The 13,572-nt window shown below is 43.7% G+C and overlaps 1 protein-coding gene across 1 annotated transcript in view; it reads left to right on the top strand.

The window, feature by feature from the left end:
• The window catches only part of serinc5 (serine incorporator 5), a 53,574-nt gene extending 40,285 nt beyond the window's left edge, over positions 1 to 13,289 (top strand). The window contains exons 6-12 of the mRNA XM_046345255.1: positions 4,073 to 4,284; positions 4,478 to 4,570; positions 4,778 to 4,904; positions 6,247 to 6,316; positions 9,886 to 9,922; positions 11,582 to 11,726; positions 12,720 to 13,289. Coding sequence (XP_046201211.1) covers positions 4,073 to 4,284; positions 4,478 to 4,570; positions 4,778 to 4,904; positions 6,247 to 6,316; positions 9,886 to 9,922; positions 11,582 to 11,726; positions 12,720 to 12,864 — 829 coding nt within the window. The 3' untranslated portion in view covers positions 12,865 to 13,289. The remainder of the gene's footprint in view (positions 1 to 4,072; positions 4,285 to 4,477; positions 4,571 to 4,777; positions 4,905 to 6,246; positions 6,317 to 9,885; positions 9,923 to 11,581; positions 11,727 to 12,719) is intronic.
• The last annotated feature ends 283 nt before the right edge of the window (positions 13,290 to 13,572 follow it).

Raw genomic sequence — 13,572 nt, 5'->3', positions numbered from 1 at the left:
AGTTTACATACACCTTAGCCAAATACATTTAAACTCAGTTTTTCACAATTCCTGACATTTAATCCTGGTAAAAATTCCCTGTCTTAGGTCAGTTAGGATCACCACTTTATTTTAAGAATGTGAAATGTCAGAATAATAGTAGAGAGAATTATTTATTTCAGCTTTTATTTCTTTCATCACATTCCCAGCGAGTCAGAAGTTTACATACACTCAATTAGTATTTGGTAGCATTGCCTTTAAATTCTTTAACTTGGGTTAAACGTTTCGGGTAGCCTTCCACAAGCTTCACACAATAAGTTGAGTGAATTTTGGCCCATTCCTCCTGACAGAGCTGGTGTAACGTAGTCAGGTTTGTAGGACTCCTTGCTCTCACACACTTTTTCAGATCTGCCCACACATTCTCTATAGGATTGAAGTCAGCGCTTTGTGATGGCCACTCCAATACCTTGATTTTGTTGTCCTTAGGCCATAACTTTGGAAGTATGCTTGGGGTCATTGTCCATTTGGAAGACCCATTTGCGACCAAGCTTTAAGTTCCTGACTGATGTCTTGAGATGTTGCTTCAATATATCCACATAATTTCCGTCCTCATGATGCCATCTATTTTATAAAGTGCACCAGTCCCTCCTGCAGCAAAGCACCCCCACAACAGGATGCTGCCACCCCCGTGCTTCACGGATGGGATGGTGTTCTTCAGCTTGAAAGCCTCCCCATTTTCCCTCCAAACATAACGATGGTCATTATGGCCAAACAGTTATATTTTTGTTTCATCAGACCAGAGGACATTTCTCCAAAAAGTACGATCTTTGTCCCCATGTGCAGTTGTAAACCATAGTCTGTCTTTTTTTATGGCGGTTTTGGAGCAGTGGCTTCTTCCTTGCTGAGCGGCCTTTCATGTTATGTCGATATAGGACTTGTTTTACTGTGGATATAGATACTTTTGTACCTGTTTTCTCCAGCATCTTCACAAGGTCCTTTGCTGTTGTTCTGCGATTGATTTGCACTTTTCGCGACAAAGTACGTTAATCTCTAGGAGGCAGAACGCGTCTCCTTCCTGAGTGGTAAGACAGCTGTGTGTTCCCATGGTGTTTATACTTGCATACTATTATTTGTATAGATGAACATGGTACCTTCAGGTATTTGGAAATTGCTCCCAATGATGAACCAGACTTGTGGAGGTCTACAATTGTTTTCTGAGGTCTTGGCTGATTTCTTTTGATTTTTCCATGATGTCATGCAAAGAGGCACTGAGTTTGAAGGTAGGCCTTGAAATACATCTACAGGTACACCTCCAATTGACTCAAATTATGCCAATTAGCTTATCAGAAGATTCTAACGCCATGACATAATTTTTTGGAATTTTCCAAGCTGTTTAAAGGCACAGTCATCTTAGCGTATGTAAACTTCTGACCCACTGGAATTGTGATACAGTGATTTATAAGTGAAATAATCTGTCTGTAAACAATTGTTGGGAAAATGATTTGTGTCATGCACGAAGTAGATGCCAAAACTATAGTTTGTTAACAAGACATTTGTGGAGTGGTTGAAAAATAAGTTTTAATGACCCGAACCTAATTGTACGTTAACTTCCGACTTCAACTGTACATGATCAAATACAAATCTTAGAAACAACTATTCAAGACTACCAGAAACCACTGGATTCTCCAATTACATTGATTGAACTACAGGACAAAATACAAACCCTCCAACCCAAAAAATGCCTGTGGTGTTGATGGTATCCTAAATTAAATGATAAAATATACAGACCACAAATTCCAATTGGCTGTACTTAAACTCTTTAACATCATCCTCAGCTCTGGCATCTTCCCCAATATTTGGAACCAAGGACTGATCACCCCAAATTTGACCCCATTAACTACATGGGGATATGTGTCAACCACAACCTTGGGGAAATCCTCTGCATTATCATTAACAGCAGACTTGTCACGCCCTGACCATAGAGAGCCCTCGGCGTTCTCTATGGTGTTTTAGGTCAGGGCGTGACTCGGGGGTGTTCTAGTTGTTATATTTCTGTGTTGGTGTTTTGGTATGGTTCCCAATTAGAGGCAGCTGATTATCATTGTCTCTAATTGGGGATCATACTTAAGTTGTCCTTTGTTCCCAACAGTTTTGTGGGATATTGTTTGTGTTAGTGTTTTGAGCACTACGGCTTTTACGGTCGTGTTATGTTTATTGTTTTCTGAGTTTCACTGTGTAATAAAGTATGTGGAACTCAACTCAAGCTGCGCCTTGGTCCGTTCCTATCAACGATCGCGACAAGACTGGTACATATTCTCAGCGAAAACGATGTACTGGGCAAATGTCAAATTGGCCTTTTTACCAAATTACCATACGACGGACCACGTATTCACCCTGCACGCCCTAATTGAGAAACAAACCAAAACAAAGGCAAAGTCTTCTCGTGCTTTTTTAAAAAGCTTTCAACTCAATTTGGCATGCGGGTCTGCTATACAAGTTGATGGAAAATGGTATTGAGGGAAAACATACAATATTATCAAATCCATGTACACATTGGCAAAAAACACAAACATTTCTTTCCACAGGGCCGGGGGGTGAGACAGGGATGCAGCTTAAGCCCCACCCTCTTCAACTTATATATCAACAAATTGGCGAGGGTACTAGAACAGGCTGCAGCACCTGGCCTCACCGTACTAGAATCTGAAGTCAAATGTCTACGGTTTGCTGATGATTTGGTGCTACTGTCCTCAACCAAGGAGGGCCTACAGCAACACCTAGATCTTCTGCACAGATTCTGTCAGACCTGGGCCTTGACAGTAAATCTCAGTCAGACAAAAATAATGGTGTTACAAAAAAGGTCCATCCTCGGCCTAAACATCAGCACCACAGGTAACTTCCACAAAGCTGTGAACAATCTGCGAGACAAGGCAAGAAGGGCCTTCTATAAAATCAAAAGGAAAAAAAAATTTGACATACCAATTAGGATCTGGCAAAAAATACTTTAATCAGTTATAGAACCCATTTCCCTTTGTGGTTGTGAAGTCTGGGGTCCGCTCACCAATCAATAGTTCACATCATGGGACAACACCAAATTGAGATTCTGCATGCAGAATTCTGTGGTATACGGGACAAGGGAGGGGTTGGTCAGTGTCCAGGATGCACATGGCAGAGGAGGGTATGCCCACAGTTTCCTCTCCCCCTCTGAGACACACACACACACACACACAGTAGCAATTAGCATAAAAGGGGACCATTTTAAAGGTTGTTTTTGTATTTTCACTAACTGGGAATGTATTTTTGTGTGTGTGCCTGGGTGGAGGGGCGCTCTGGTTGGCTTGCCTGAGTAAAAGTACTACGAATGTGGAAAATCTGCCAGCAACCATAAACCTGTCTTTTAGTATCCTCAGGAATAAAATATAGCAATCTCCTCTCTCTCTTCCTCTCATTTCCTTACCCTACCTCCCCCTCTCTCTTCCTCTATTTTCCTTACCCTACCCCCCCTCTCTCTTCCTCTATTTTCCTTACCCTGCCTCCCCCTCTCTCTTCCTCTATTTTCCTTACCCTACCTCCCCCTCTCTTCCTCTATTTTCCTTACCCTACCTCCCCCTCTCTCTTCCTCTATTTTCCTTACCCTACCTCCCCCTCTCTCTTCCTCTATTTTCCTTACCCTGCCTCCCCCTCTCTCTTCCTCTATTTTCCTTACCCTACCTCCCCCTCTCTCTTCCTCTATTTTCCTTACCCTACCTCCCCCTCTCTCTTCCTCCCATCCTTCCCTCCTCTCTCTTCCTCCCATCCTTCCCTCCCCCTCTTCCTCCAATCCTTCCCTCCCCCTCTTCCTCCAATCTTTCCATCCTCTCTCTTCCTCCCATCCTTCCCTCCCCCTCTTCCTCCAATCATTCCCTCCTCTCTCTTCCTCACATCCTTCCCTCCCCCTCTCTTCCTCCCATCCTTCCCTCCTCTCTCTTCCTCCCATCCTTCCCTCCTCTCTTCCTCCCATCCTTCCCTCCCCCTCTCTTCCTCCCATCCTTCCCTCCTCTCTCTTCTTCCTATCCTTCCCTCCTCTCTCTTCCTCCTATTCGTCCCCCCTCTTTAGGAGTTCAGGTGTGAAGGACAACCGTCTGTGGTATGGGGCGCTGGCTCTGGCCACCTTGGTGTTGTTCAGTGTCGCCGTAGGAGCTGTGGTGTTCATGGCTCTGTTTTACACACACTCTCAGGCCTGTCTGCTCAACAAGGTGTTCCTGGGGGTCAACGGCAGCCTCTGTTTCATAGTCACTATGCTGGCTATATCTCCCTTCATACAGAGACGTGAGTACACACACACACACACACACACACACACACACACACACACACACACACACACACACACACACACACACACACACACACACACACACACACACACACACACACACACACACACACACACACACACACACACACACACACACAAACAGGGACACACACATACGGTAACAGTCCATCTGTTCTCCTCCAGTCCAGCCTAAGTCTGGCCTGCTCCAGCCAGGAGTGATCAGTGTGTACGTCATGTACCTCACCTTCTCAGCCTTCTCCAGCAAGCCCAAAGAGAGTAAGTATACCGGAGGCTCAGCCCATAGCGTTCTAGTGTTTCATTGCCTATATGAATTGCCTATTAACAGGTTTCGTGTGTTTGCATTTTGTTAATTTACACTTTAAATGCCTCCATGAATGCTATGCTCTGTTTGGCCCAATGTGCCTCTTACAGTATTAACATCATCCTCTTATTATTCTTCTTTCTCTCTCTTTCTCTGTATAGTGTTGGAGGTTAATGGGGTGAATACGACAGTGTGTGTGTTCCCTTTCAACTCTGGTTCAGAGAGCGACAAGAGGATCGTAACAGGAGTGGGAACTGTCATCCTGTTCGGCTGTGTGCTCTACTCCTGGTAAGACACACACCCCGTGTTGCTTTCACCCATCCCCTGTTTTTAGATCTGTGCAGATAGGAGAGGGGGCTGTGTTTTTAGACTTTTTGCAGTGAGGTAATTTGTTATTGACTGGAGGAAAAGTGAGATTGTTTCTGATTGGCTGGGGCTGTTGAGAGGGTTCGTGTGATTGGCTGAATCTGTTGAGAGGGTGTGTGTGATAGCCTGGATTTGTAGTGAGGGTTTCCACATGTGTTTCACATTAAGCTCAGACATACAGCTTATCCTGTGTTCATCTCTGTGAAAGACTTCAGCTATTCTCATCCAGAAATTTATGGGAAAATGTATGCGTGGGCGGTATCCAGATTGTCATGCCTTCATACCGACCTTGTGCCATTCCTGGGATATTCTGTAATACCAGCACTGAACACAAGGGGCGCTGCTTTCAACCCCCACTGATACTCTGTAATCCTAAAGTTAGCGATGCCAACAAGTACATATAAAATCCCATAGAGAATGCTAAGTAAATGCAATGATAACGAGTGGATTGCAAACATTTTGTACAGTTTCTAACCTATACAAGTCACTCAAAAAGGCTACTCACGGTTTGCTGCACACACAAAATAAATATTAGCCAGCAAGGCTCTTGATCCAAGAGGGGATTCTCTGCTGTTACCAAGCAAATGTTTGAATTTGGAAGAAGCTAACCACTTAGCTAGATAGCTAACAAGCTACTAAATTTGCAAACCAATACAAAACTGCAGAGCATTAAGCACATTTTAGACAGTTAACTTAATAGTTATGAGATATCTAGCTGGCAATTTAGTTGTGAAATCCATACTGTAATTAGATCACCTGACACATGGTGCACAACAGTGAGTGACTCACAAGGCTCCGGTCTCTCGTTGTTGTGTGCTTGTAAACAAACACCACGTGACATGTGACTGGGGACTACTGTATGCTTCATAATAATGTGACAGGTGATATGAAAAAACACTGTTATTTTTTTATAAAGTTTACAAAAGTTCACTGCAGGTATTTACTTTAAAGGTAGAATTCAAATGGAATTCAACACTTCAAAGAAATGTTTCAATGGTATTGACGGTATTACAAAACCATTCCGTGGCTTTTTCCAAATACCCCAGTATGTGGTATATACAGTATATCGCCCACGCCTAGAAAATGTCTTCTGACAGATTTGTAATCAATGTGTGTGTGTGTGTGTGTGTGTGTGTGTGTGTGTGTGTGTGTGTGTGTGTGTGTGTGTGTGTGTGTGTGTGTGTGTGTGTGTGTGTGTGTGTGTGTGTGTGTGTGTGTGTGTGTGTGTGTGTGTGTGTGTGTGTGTGTGTGTGTGTGTGTGTAGTTTGACGTCCACCACCAGACGGAGCTCTGCAGCGATGCGTGTGATTAGGAACAGCGTGCCTGAGACTGAAGTAAGACCATCCACGAACACAAACACACACACACAAACACACACACAAATACACACATTACAGATCTGTCAGAATACATTTTTCCAGTTATTTGTGGTCCAGCCAATCACACACATCCTTTCAACAGCTCAGTGTGTGTGTGTCTGCACCAGAGTATGTGGGCAGAGTTGAGTGGTCGGAATCACCCTCCTCACTCACAGGGAAAAAAACTGCTGCTCCAAATTCAAATTCATTAAAATCCCCATTTAACCAACACCATCTATTTTTGTGACTACCTGGACCTACCATTTGGTTTTGAAGTAGCCTATGGAAACCAAACCATATGATTTGAATTAAAAATATTTTAATAAACAACAAACTGTGACTGTCAGAAGTGCTCATCATTTCAAATCGGCTACATGTCATTACAAGGCTCTTGATAAGCATATACAGTGTCATTACAAGGCTCTTGATAAGCATATACAGTGTCATTACAAGGCTCTTGATAAGCATATACAGTGTCATTACAAGGCTCTTGATAAGCATATACAGTGTCATTACAAGGCTCTTGATAAGCATATACAGTGTCATTACAAGGCTCTTGATAAGCATATACAGTGTCATTACAAGGCTCTTGATAAGCATATACAGTGTCATTACAAGGCTCTTGATAAGCATATACAGTGTCATTACAAGGCTCTTGATAAGCATATACAGTGTCATTACAAGGCTCTTGATAAGCATATACAGTGTCATTACAAGGCTCTTGATAAGCATATACAGTGTCATTACAAGGCTCTTGATAAGCATATACAGTGTCATTACAAGGCTCTTGATAAGCACATACAGTGCCTTTGGAAAGTATTCAGACCCCTTCACTTTTTCCACGTTTTGTTACTTTACAGACTTAATTTAAAATGGATTAAATAAAAAATGTTCCTCATCAATCTACACACAATAACCCATAATGACAAAGCAAAAACAGGTTTTTATAAATATTTGCAAATGTATAAAAAAATAAAAACAGAAAAACCTTATTTACATAAGCATTCAGACTCATTGCTATGAGACTTGAAATTGAGCTCAGGTGCATTCTGTTTCCATTGATCACCCTTGAGATATTTCTACAACTTGATTAGAGTCCAAGTGTGGTAAATTAAATAGATTGGACATGATTTGGAAAGGCACACACCTGTCTATATACGGTCCCGCAGTTGACAGTGTATGTCAGAGCCTAAGCCATGGCGTCAAAGGAGAGCTCCGAGACAGGATTGTGTCGAGGCACAGATATGGAGAAGGGTACCAAAACATTTCTGCAGCGTTGAAGGTCCCCAAGAACACAGTGGCCTCCATCATTCTTAAATGGAAGAAGTTTGGAACCACCAAGACTCTTCCGAGAGCTGGCCGCCCGGCCAAACTGAGCAATTGAGGGAGAAGCGCCTTGGTCAGGGAGGTTACCAAGAACTCTATGGTCACTCTGACAGAGCTCTAGAGTTCCTATGTGGAGATGGGAGAACATTCCAGAAGGTCAACCATCTCTGCAGCACTCCACCAATCAGGCCTTTATGGTAGAGTGGCCAGAGACGGAAGCCACTCCTCAATAAAAGCACATGACAGCCCGCTTGAAGTTTGCCAAAAGGCACCTAAAGACTCTCAGACCATGAGAAACAAGATTCTCTGGTCTGATGAAACCAAGATTAAACTCTTTGGCCTGAATGCCAAGTGTCACATCTGGAGGAAACCTGGCACCATCCCTACGGTGAAGCATGATGGTGGCAGCATCATGCTGTGGGGAAGGTTTTCAGGGGCAGGGACTTGGAGACTAGTCAGGATCGAGGCAAAGATGAATGGAGCAAAGTAGAGAGAGATCCTGGATGAAAACCTGCTCCAGAGCACTCAGGACCTCAGACATGTGTGAAGGTTCACCTTCCAACAGGACAACCACCCTAAGCATACAGCCAAGACAACGCAGGAGTGGCCTCGTGACTAGTCTCTGAATGCCCTTGAGAGGCCCAGCAAGAGCCTGTACTTGAAGCTGATCGAACATATCTCCAATCAAATCAAACCAAATTTTATTTGTCACATGCAGATGTTAGTGCGAGTGTAGCGAAATGCTTGTGCTTCTAATTCCGACAATGCAGTAATAACCAACAAGTAATCTAGCTAACAATTCCGAAACTACTACCTTATAGACACAAGTGTAAGGGGGTAAAGAATATGTACATAAAGATATATGAATGAGTGATGGTACAGAGCGGCATAGGCAAGATACAGTAGATGGTATTGAGGGCAGTATATACATATGAGATGAGTATGTAAACAAAGTGGCATAGTTACAGTGGCTAGTGATACATGTATTACATAAGGATGCAGTAGATGATATAGAGTACAGTATATATGTATACATATGAGATGAATAATGTAGGGTATGTAAACATTATATTAGGTAGCATTGTTTAAAGTGGCTAGTGATATATTTTACATAATTTCCCATCAATTCCCATTATTAAAGTGGCTGGAGTTGAGTCAGTGTGTTGGCAGCAGCCACTCAATGTTAGTGGTGGCTGTTTAACAGTCTGGTGGCCTTGAGATAGAAGCTGTTTTTCAGTCTCTAGGTCCCAGCTTTGATGCACCTGTACTGACCTCGCCTTCTGGATGATAGCAGGGTGAACAGGCAGTGGCTCGGGTGGTTGTTGTCCTTGATGATCTTTATGGCCTTCCTGTGACATCGGGTGGTGTAGGTGTCCCGGAGGGCAGGTAGTTTGCCCCCGGTGATGCGTTGTGCAGACCTCACTACCCTCTGGAGAGCCTTACGGTTGTGGGCGGAGCAGTTGCCGTACCAGGCGGTGATACAACCCGACAGGATGCTCTCGATTGTGCATCTGTAGAAGTCTGTGAGTGCTTTTGGTGACAAGCCAAATTTCTTCAGCCTCCTAAGGTTGAAGAGGCGCTGCTGCGCCTTCTTCACGATGCTGTCTGTGTGGGTGGACCAATTCAGTTTGTCTGTGATGTGTACGCCGAGGAACTTAAAATGTACTACCCTCTCCACTACTGTTCCATCGATGTGGATAGGGGGGTGTTCCCTCTGCTGTTTCCTGAAGTCCAAAATAATCTCCTTAGTTTTGTTGACGTTGAGTGTGAGGTTATTTTCCTGACACCACACTCCGAGGGCCCTCACCTCCTCCCTGTAGGCCGTCTCGTCGTTGTTGGTAATCAAGCCTACCACTGTTGTGTCGTCCGCAAACGTGTTTTATCAGTTTCTTTATGAAAATATTTAGTGAACTCCATGACAGTAGCTAAAGAAAGGGGCTATAGCAGCACACAAGTGGACTAGAAATGCATGCTGGGCCAGGAATGCCCTGAGCTCGTGAAGTGAAGTGAGTGCTACTGGAGCGGGCGAAAAGGCCGACCCTCCAGCCTTTGGGAAACTCACTCTGGGCTCCAGTCGAATTGGGCACACTCCACTCCTCGATCTGCGCCAGCTCGGCTCACATGCTCTGGTGTGCACGTGTGCGTTTAGTGTAAGGGCTATGTATAGTTGATTAGTTGATTAATTCCTGTACAAGTACTAACTCACCTCTCTCCGGCAGAGAGCGCGCTGCTGTTTCTGCTTTGGAGATGACACAGGTAAATACAAACATATTCTTTCTCTCCCTCTCTTTCTCCTTCTCTCACTGCTTTCTGTATAAAATGCCATCGCCCTCAGTATACTACTGTACTACTGTAACACCACCAGAAACAGGCAGTGTTCTTGTATATTCTCTCATACACATAGTAACAGTAAAGATGCAGGAACAGCATTGGTCAGTAAACATAAATGACGCCAGTGTTACCAGGAGGAGACTATGACTAGTGGTTGGAGATAGACTAGTCAGATAGTAGTAGTAGTAGTAGTAGTAGAACTGAGGGAAGGCTGCAGCTGCCCTCTGGTGGGGTAAAGCAGCACTGCAGCCAGGGAAATAACAGCGCAGAGCATGTCACTTCATTTGTGAATGTATTTGATTTTTTTTTTTTTTTAAGCCCTTCTCAGTAGACATAGTAATTTTCAGAGAGTTTCCTGTCCTGCAAAGCGGAGAGAGAGAAATATAGAGGTTAGAGACCAGGAAAAAGGAAGGAAAACAGGAATATTAGTGAGAGTTTTATTGGATAGAGATGAGTTTATCGTGATGATAATAATGATTTTAACAGCGGTTTTCTTTGCATCATAAGTGTTATATGTAATGTTGCTGTGGTGTTGTGGTTCTGTTGACTGATTAAGTTGCTTTGATCAATCAGTCAAATGCATTTATAAAGCCCTTTTTACATCAGCAGTCGTCACAAAGTGCTGATACAGAAACCCAGCCTAAAACCCCAAAGAGCAAGCAATGCAGATGAAACATTCCCTAGACAGGCATGAACCTAGGAAGAAACCTAGAGAGGAACCAGACTCTGTGGGGTGGCCAGTCCTCTTTTGGCTGTGCCGGGTGAAGATGATAAGAGTACATTGTCATTAAGGCCAGATCGTTCTTCAAGATGTTCAAACGTTCCTAGATGACCAGCAGGGTCAAATACTAATCACAGTGGTTATAGAGGGTGCAACAGGTCAGTACCTCAGGAGTAAATGTCAGTTGGCTTTTCATAGCCGAGCATTCAGAAGTCGAGACAGCAGGTGCGGTATAGAGAGAGGGAGAGAGAAGGTCAAAACAGCAGGTCCGGGACAAGGTAGCATGACCGGTGAACGGGTCAGGGTTCCATAGCCACAGGCAGAACAGCAGAAATTGAATCAGCAGCACGACCAGGTGGACGGGGGACAGAGTCAGCCAGGAGTTGTCAGGCCAGGTAGTCCTGAGGCATGGTCCTAGGGCTCAGGTACTCCAGGAGGGGAGAGAGCGAAAGAGAGAGGGATGGGAGAATTAGAGGGAGCATACCTAAGGTCACACAGGACACCAGATTAAACAGGAGAATTACACCAGATAGGACAGACTGACCCTAGCCCCCTGGCACATATACTATTGCCGCATAGATACTGGAGACCGAGACCAGGGTTGGGGTGGTTGTGATTGTGTTGTGACTATGATGTAAGGTCGTAAAAACGTTGCTGTGGTATTGTGGTTGTGACTATGATGTAAGGTCATAATAACGTTGCTGTGATGTTGTGGTTATGAATATGATGTAAGGTTGTAATAATGTTGCTGTGAAGTTGTGGTTATGATGTAAGATTGTAATAACGTCGCTGTGATGTTGTGGTTGTGACTATGATGTAAGGTCGTAATAACGTTGCTGTGTTGTTGTGGTTGTGTTGTCCAGATGACTATGATGAGGAGCAGACTGGAGGAGGACAAAATGTTTTATATGATGAGAGACAGAGAACCATCTACAGCTACACCTACTTCCACTTTGTCTTCTTCCTGGGTTCACTCTACGTCATGATGACTGTCACAAACTGGTTCCAGTAAGTAGCAGAGTTACGTTGGAAACTCTTACTGCTAGTAGAGTTACTGTGGAAACCCTAACTACTAGTAGAGTTACTGTGGAAACTCTTACTACTAGTAGAGTTACTGTGGAAACCCTTACTACTAGTAGAGTTACTGTGGAAACCCTTACTACTAGTAGAGTTACTGTGGAAACTCTAACTACTAGTAGAGTTACTGTGGAAACTCTTACTACTAGTATAGTTACTGTGGAAACCCTTACTACTAGTAGAGTTACTGTGGAAACCCTTACTACTAGTAGAGTTACTGTGGAAACCCTTACTACTAGTAGAGTTACTGTGGAAACTCTTACTGCTAGTAGAGTTACTGTGGAAACTCTTACTACTAGTAGAGTTACTGTGGAAACTCTTACTGCTAGTAGAGTTACTGTGGAAACTCTTACTACTAGTAGAGTTACTGTGGAAACCCTTACTGCTAGTAGAGTTACTGTGGAAACTCTTACTGCTAGTAGAGTTACTGTGGAAACTCTTACTACTAGTAGAGTTACTGTGGAAAATCCTACTACTAGTAGAGTTACTGTTGAAACCCTTACTACTAGTAGAGTTACCGTGGAAACTCTTTACTACAAGTAGAGTTACTGGGGAAACCCTTACTACTAGTAGAGTTACCGTGGAAACTCTTTACTACAAGTAGAGTTACTGGGGAAACCCTTACTACTAGTAGTGACTGTGGAAACTCTTACTACTAGTAGAGTGACTGTGGAAACCCTTACTGCTAGTAGAGTGACTGTGGAAACTCTTGCTACTAGTAGAGTGACTGTGGAAACTCTTGCTGCTAGTAGAGTGACTGTGAAACTCTAATTATAGCTTCAGTTCATAGAAGAGTTAGCCTACTGGGGAAACTTTAACTAGGTCCCAGTTAGTAGTAGAGTTACTAGGGAAACTTTGTGTCTTTATTTATTCCACTAATTAAAATGTTGTGTAAAGCTAAGAGCTATGTTTGTTTCCCCATAGCTATGACAACCATAAGATAGAGAAGCTGCTGGATGGCAGTTGGTCTGTGTTCTGGATCAAGATGGCGTCCTGCTGGGTCTGTCTCATCCTCTACATGTGGACCCTGCTCGCCCCCATGGTCTGCCCCAAACGCTTCGAGGCCTAACACACACACATGCAGACACCGAAACACAGCCCAACATTATTTTCAGCTTTCTACATGGGTCTTTTGTGTTGCGTTTTTAATGTTTTATATTGACTTTTTGACCAGTTATGAATACTTTAAGCTATTGTTGCCGGGAAGGCATTTGATGTCTTTCATTTGTACTATTATTGATGTATGGGGTTACATTCAGGTTGGACTCATAGCTTGACTCTTGGGGGTGCCTAAAACAATGGGCTGGACCAATGTTCATACAATAATGTATGTGGCTCCCCATGGTCCTAGAGGTGCCCAGATTCTGTTATGGGAGTGTCCAGCACCAATATCATTTCAACCCTGTTTACATGTTTGCTTATATGTGTGATTCCCATACTTGTCTCTGTTATTCTTTTATTCCCATGAAGAGAAGTTTCATTTCTCAGGCTCATACATCAGCTTGTTATTGTCTTGACTTTGTTTACCCCTTTTTCTCCCCAATTTCGTGGTATCTAATTGGTAGTTAGTCTTGTCTCATCGCTGCAACTCCCGTCCGGACTCGGGAGAGGCGAAGGTCGAGAGCCGTGCATCCTCCGAAACACAACCCAACCAAGCTGCTTCTTGACACAATGCCCACTTAACCCAGAAGCCAGCCTCACTGATGTGTCGGAGGAAACACCATACGCACTGCGCCCGGCCCGCCACAGGAGTCGCTTGTGAGCGATGGGACAAGAA

This window comes from Oncorhynchus gorbuscha, linkage group LG04 (genome assembly GCF_021184085.1).
Source record: "Oncorhynchus gorbuscha isolate QuinsamMale2020 ecotype Even-year linkage group LG04, OgorEven_v1.0, whole genome shotgun sequence".
Lineage (NCBI taxonomy): Eukaryota > Metazoa > Chordata > Actinopteri > Salmoniformes > Salmonidae > Oncorhynchus > Oncorhynchus gorbuscha.
This window is presented reverse-complemented; position numbering and strand designations above follow the sequence as displayed.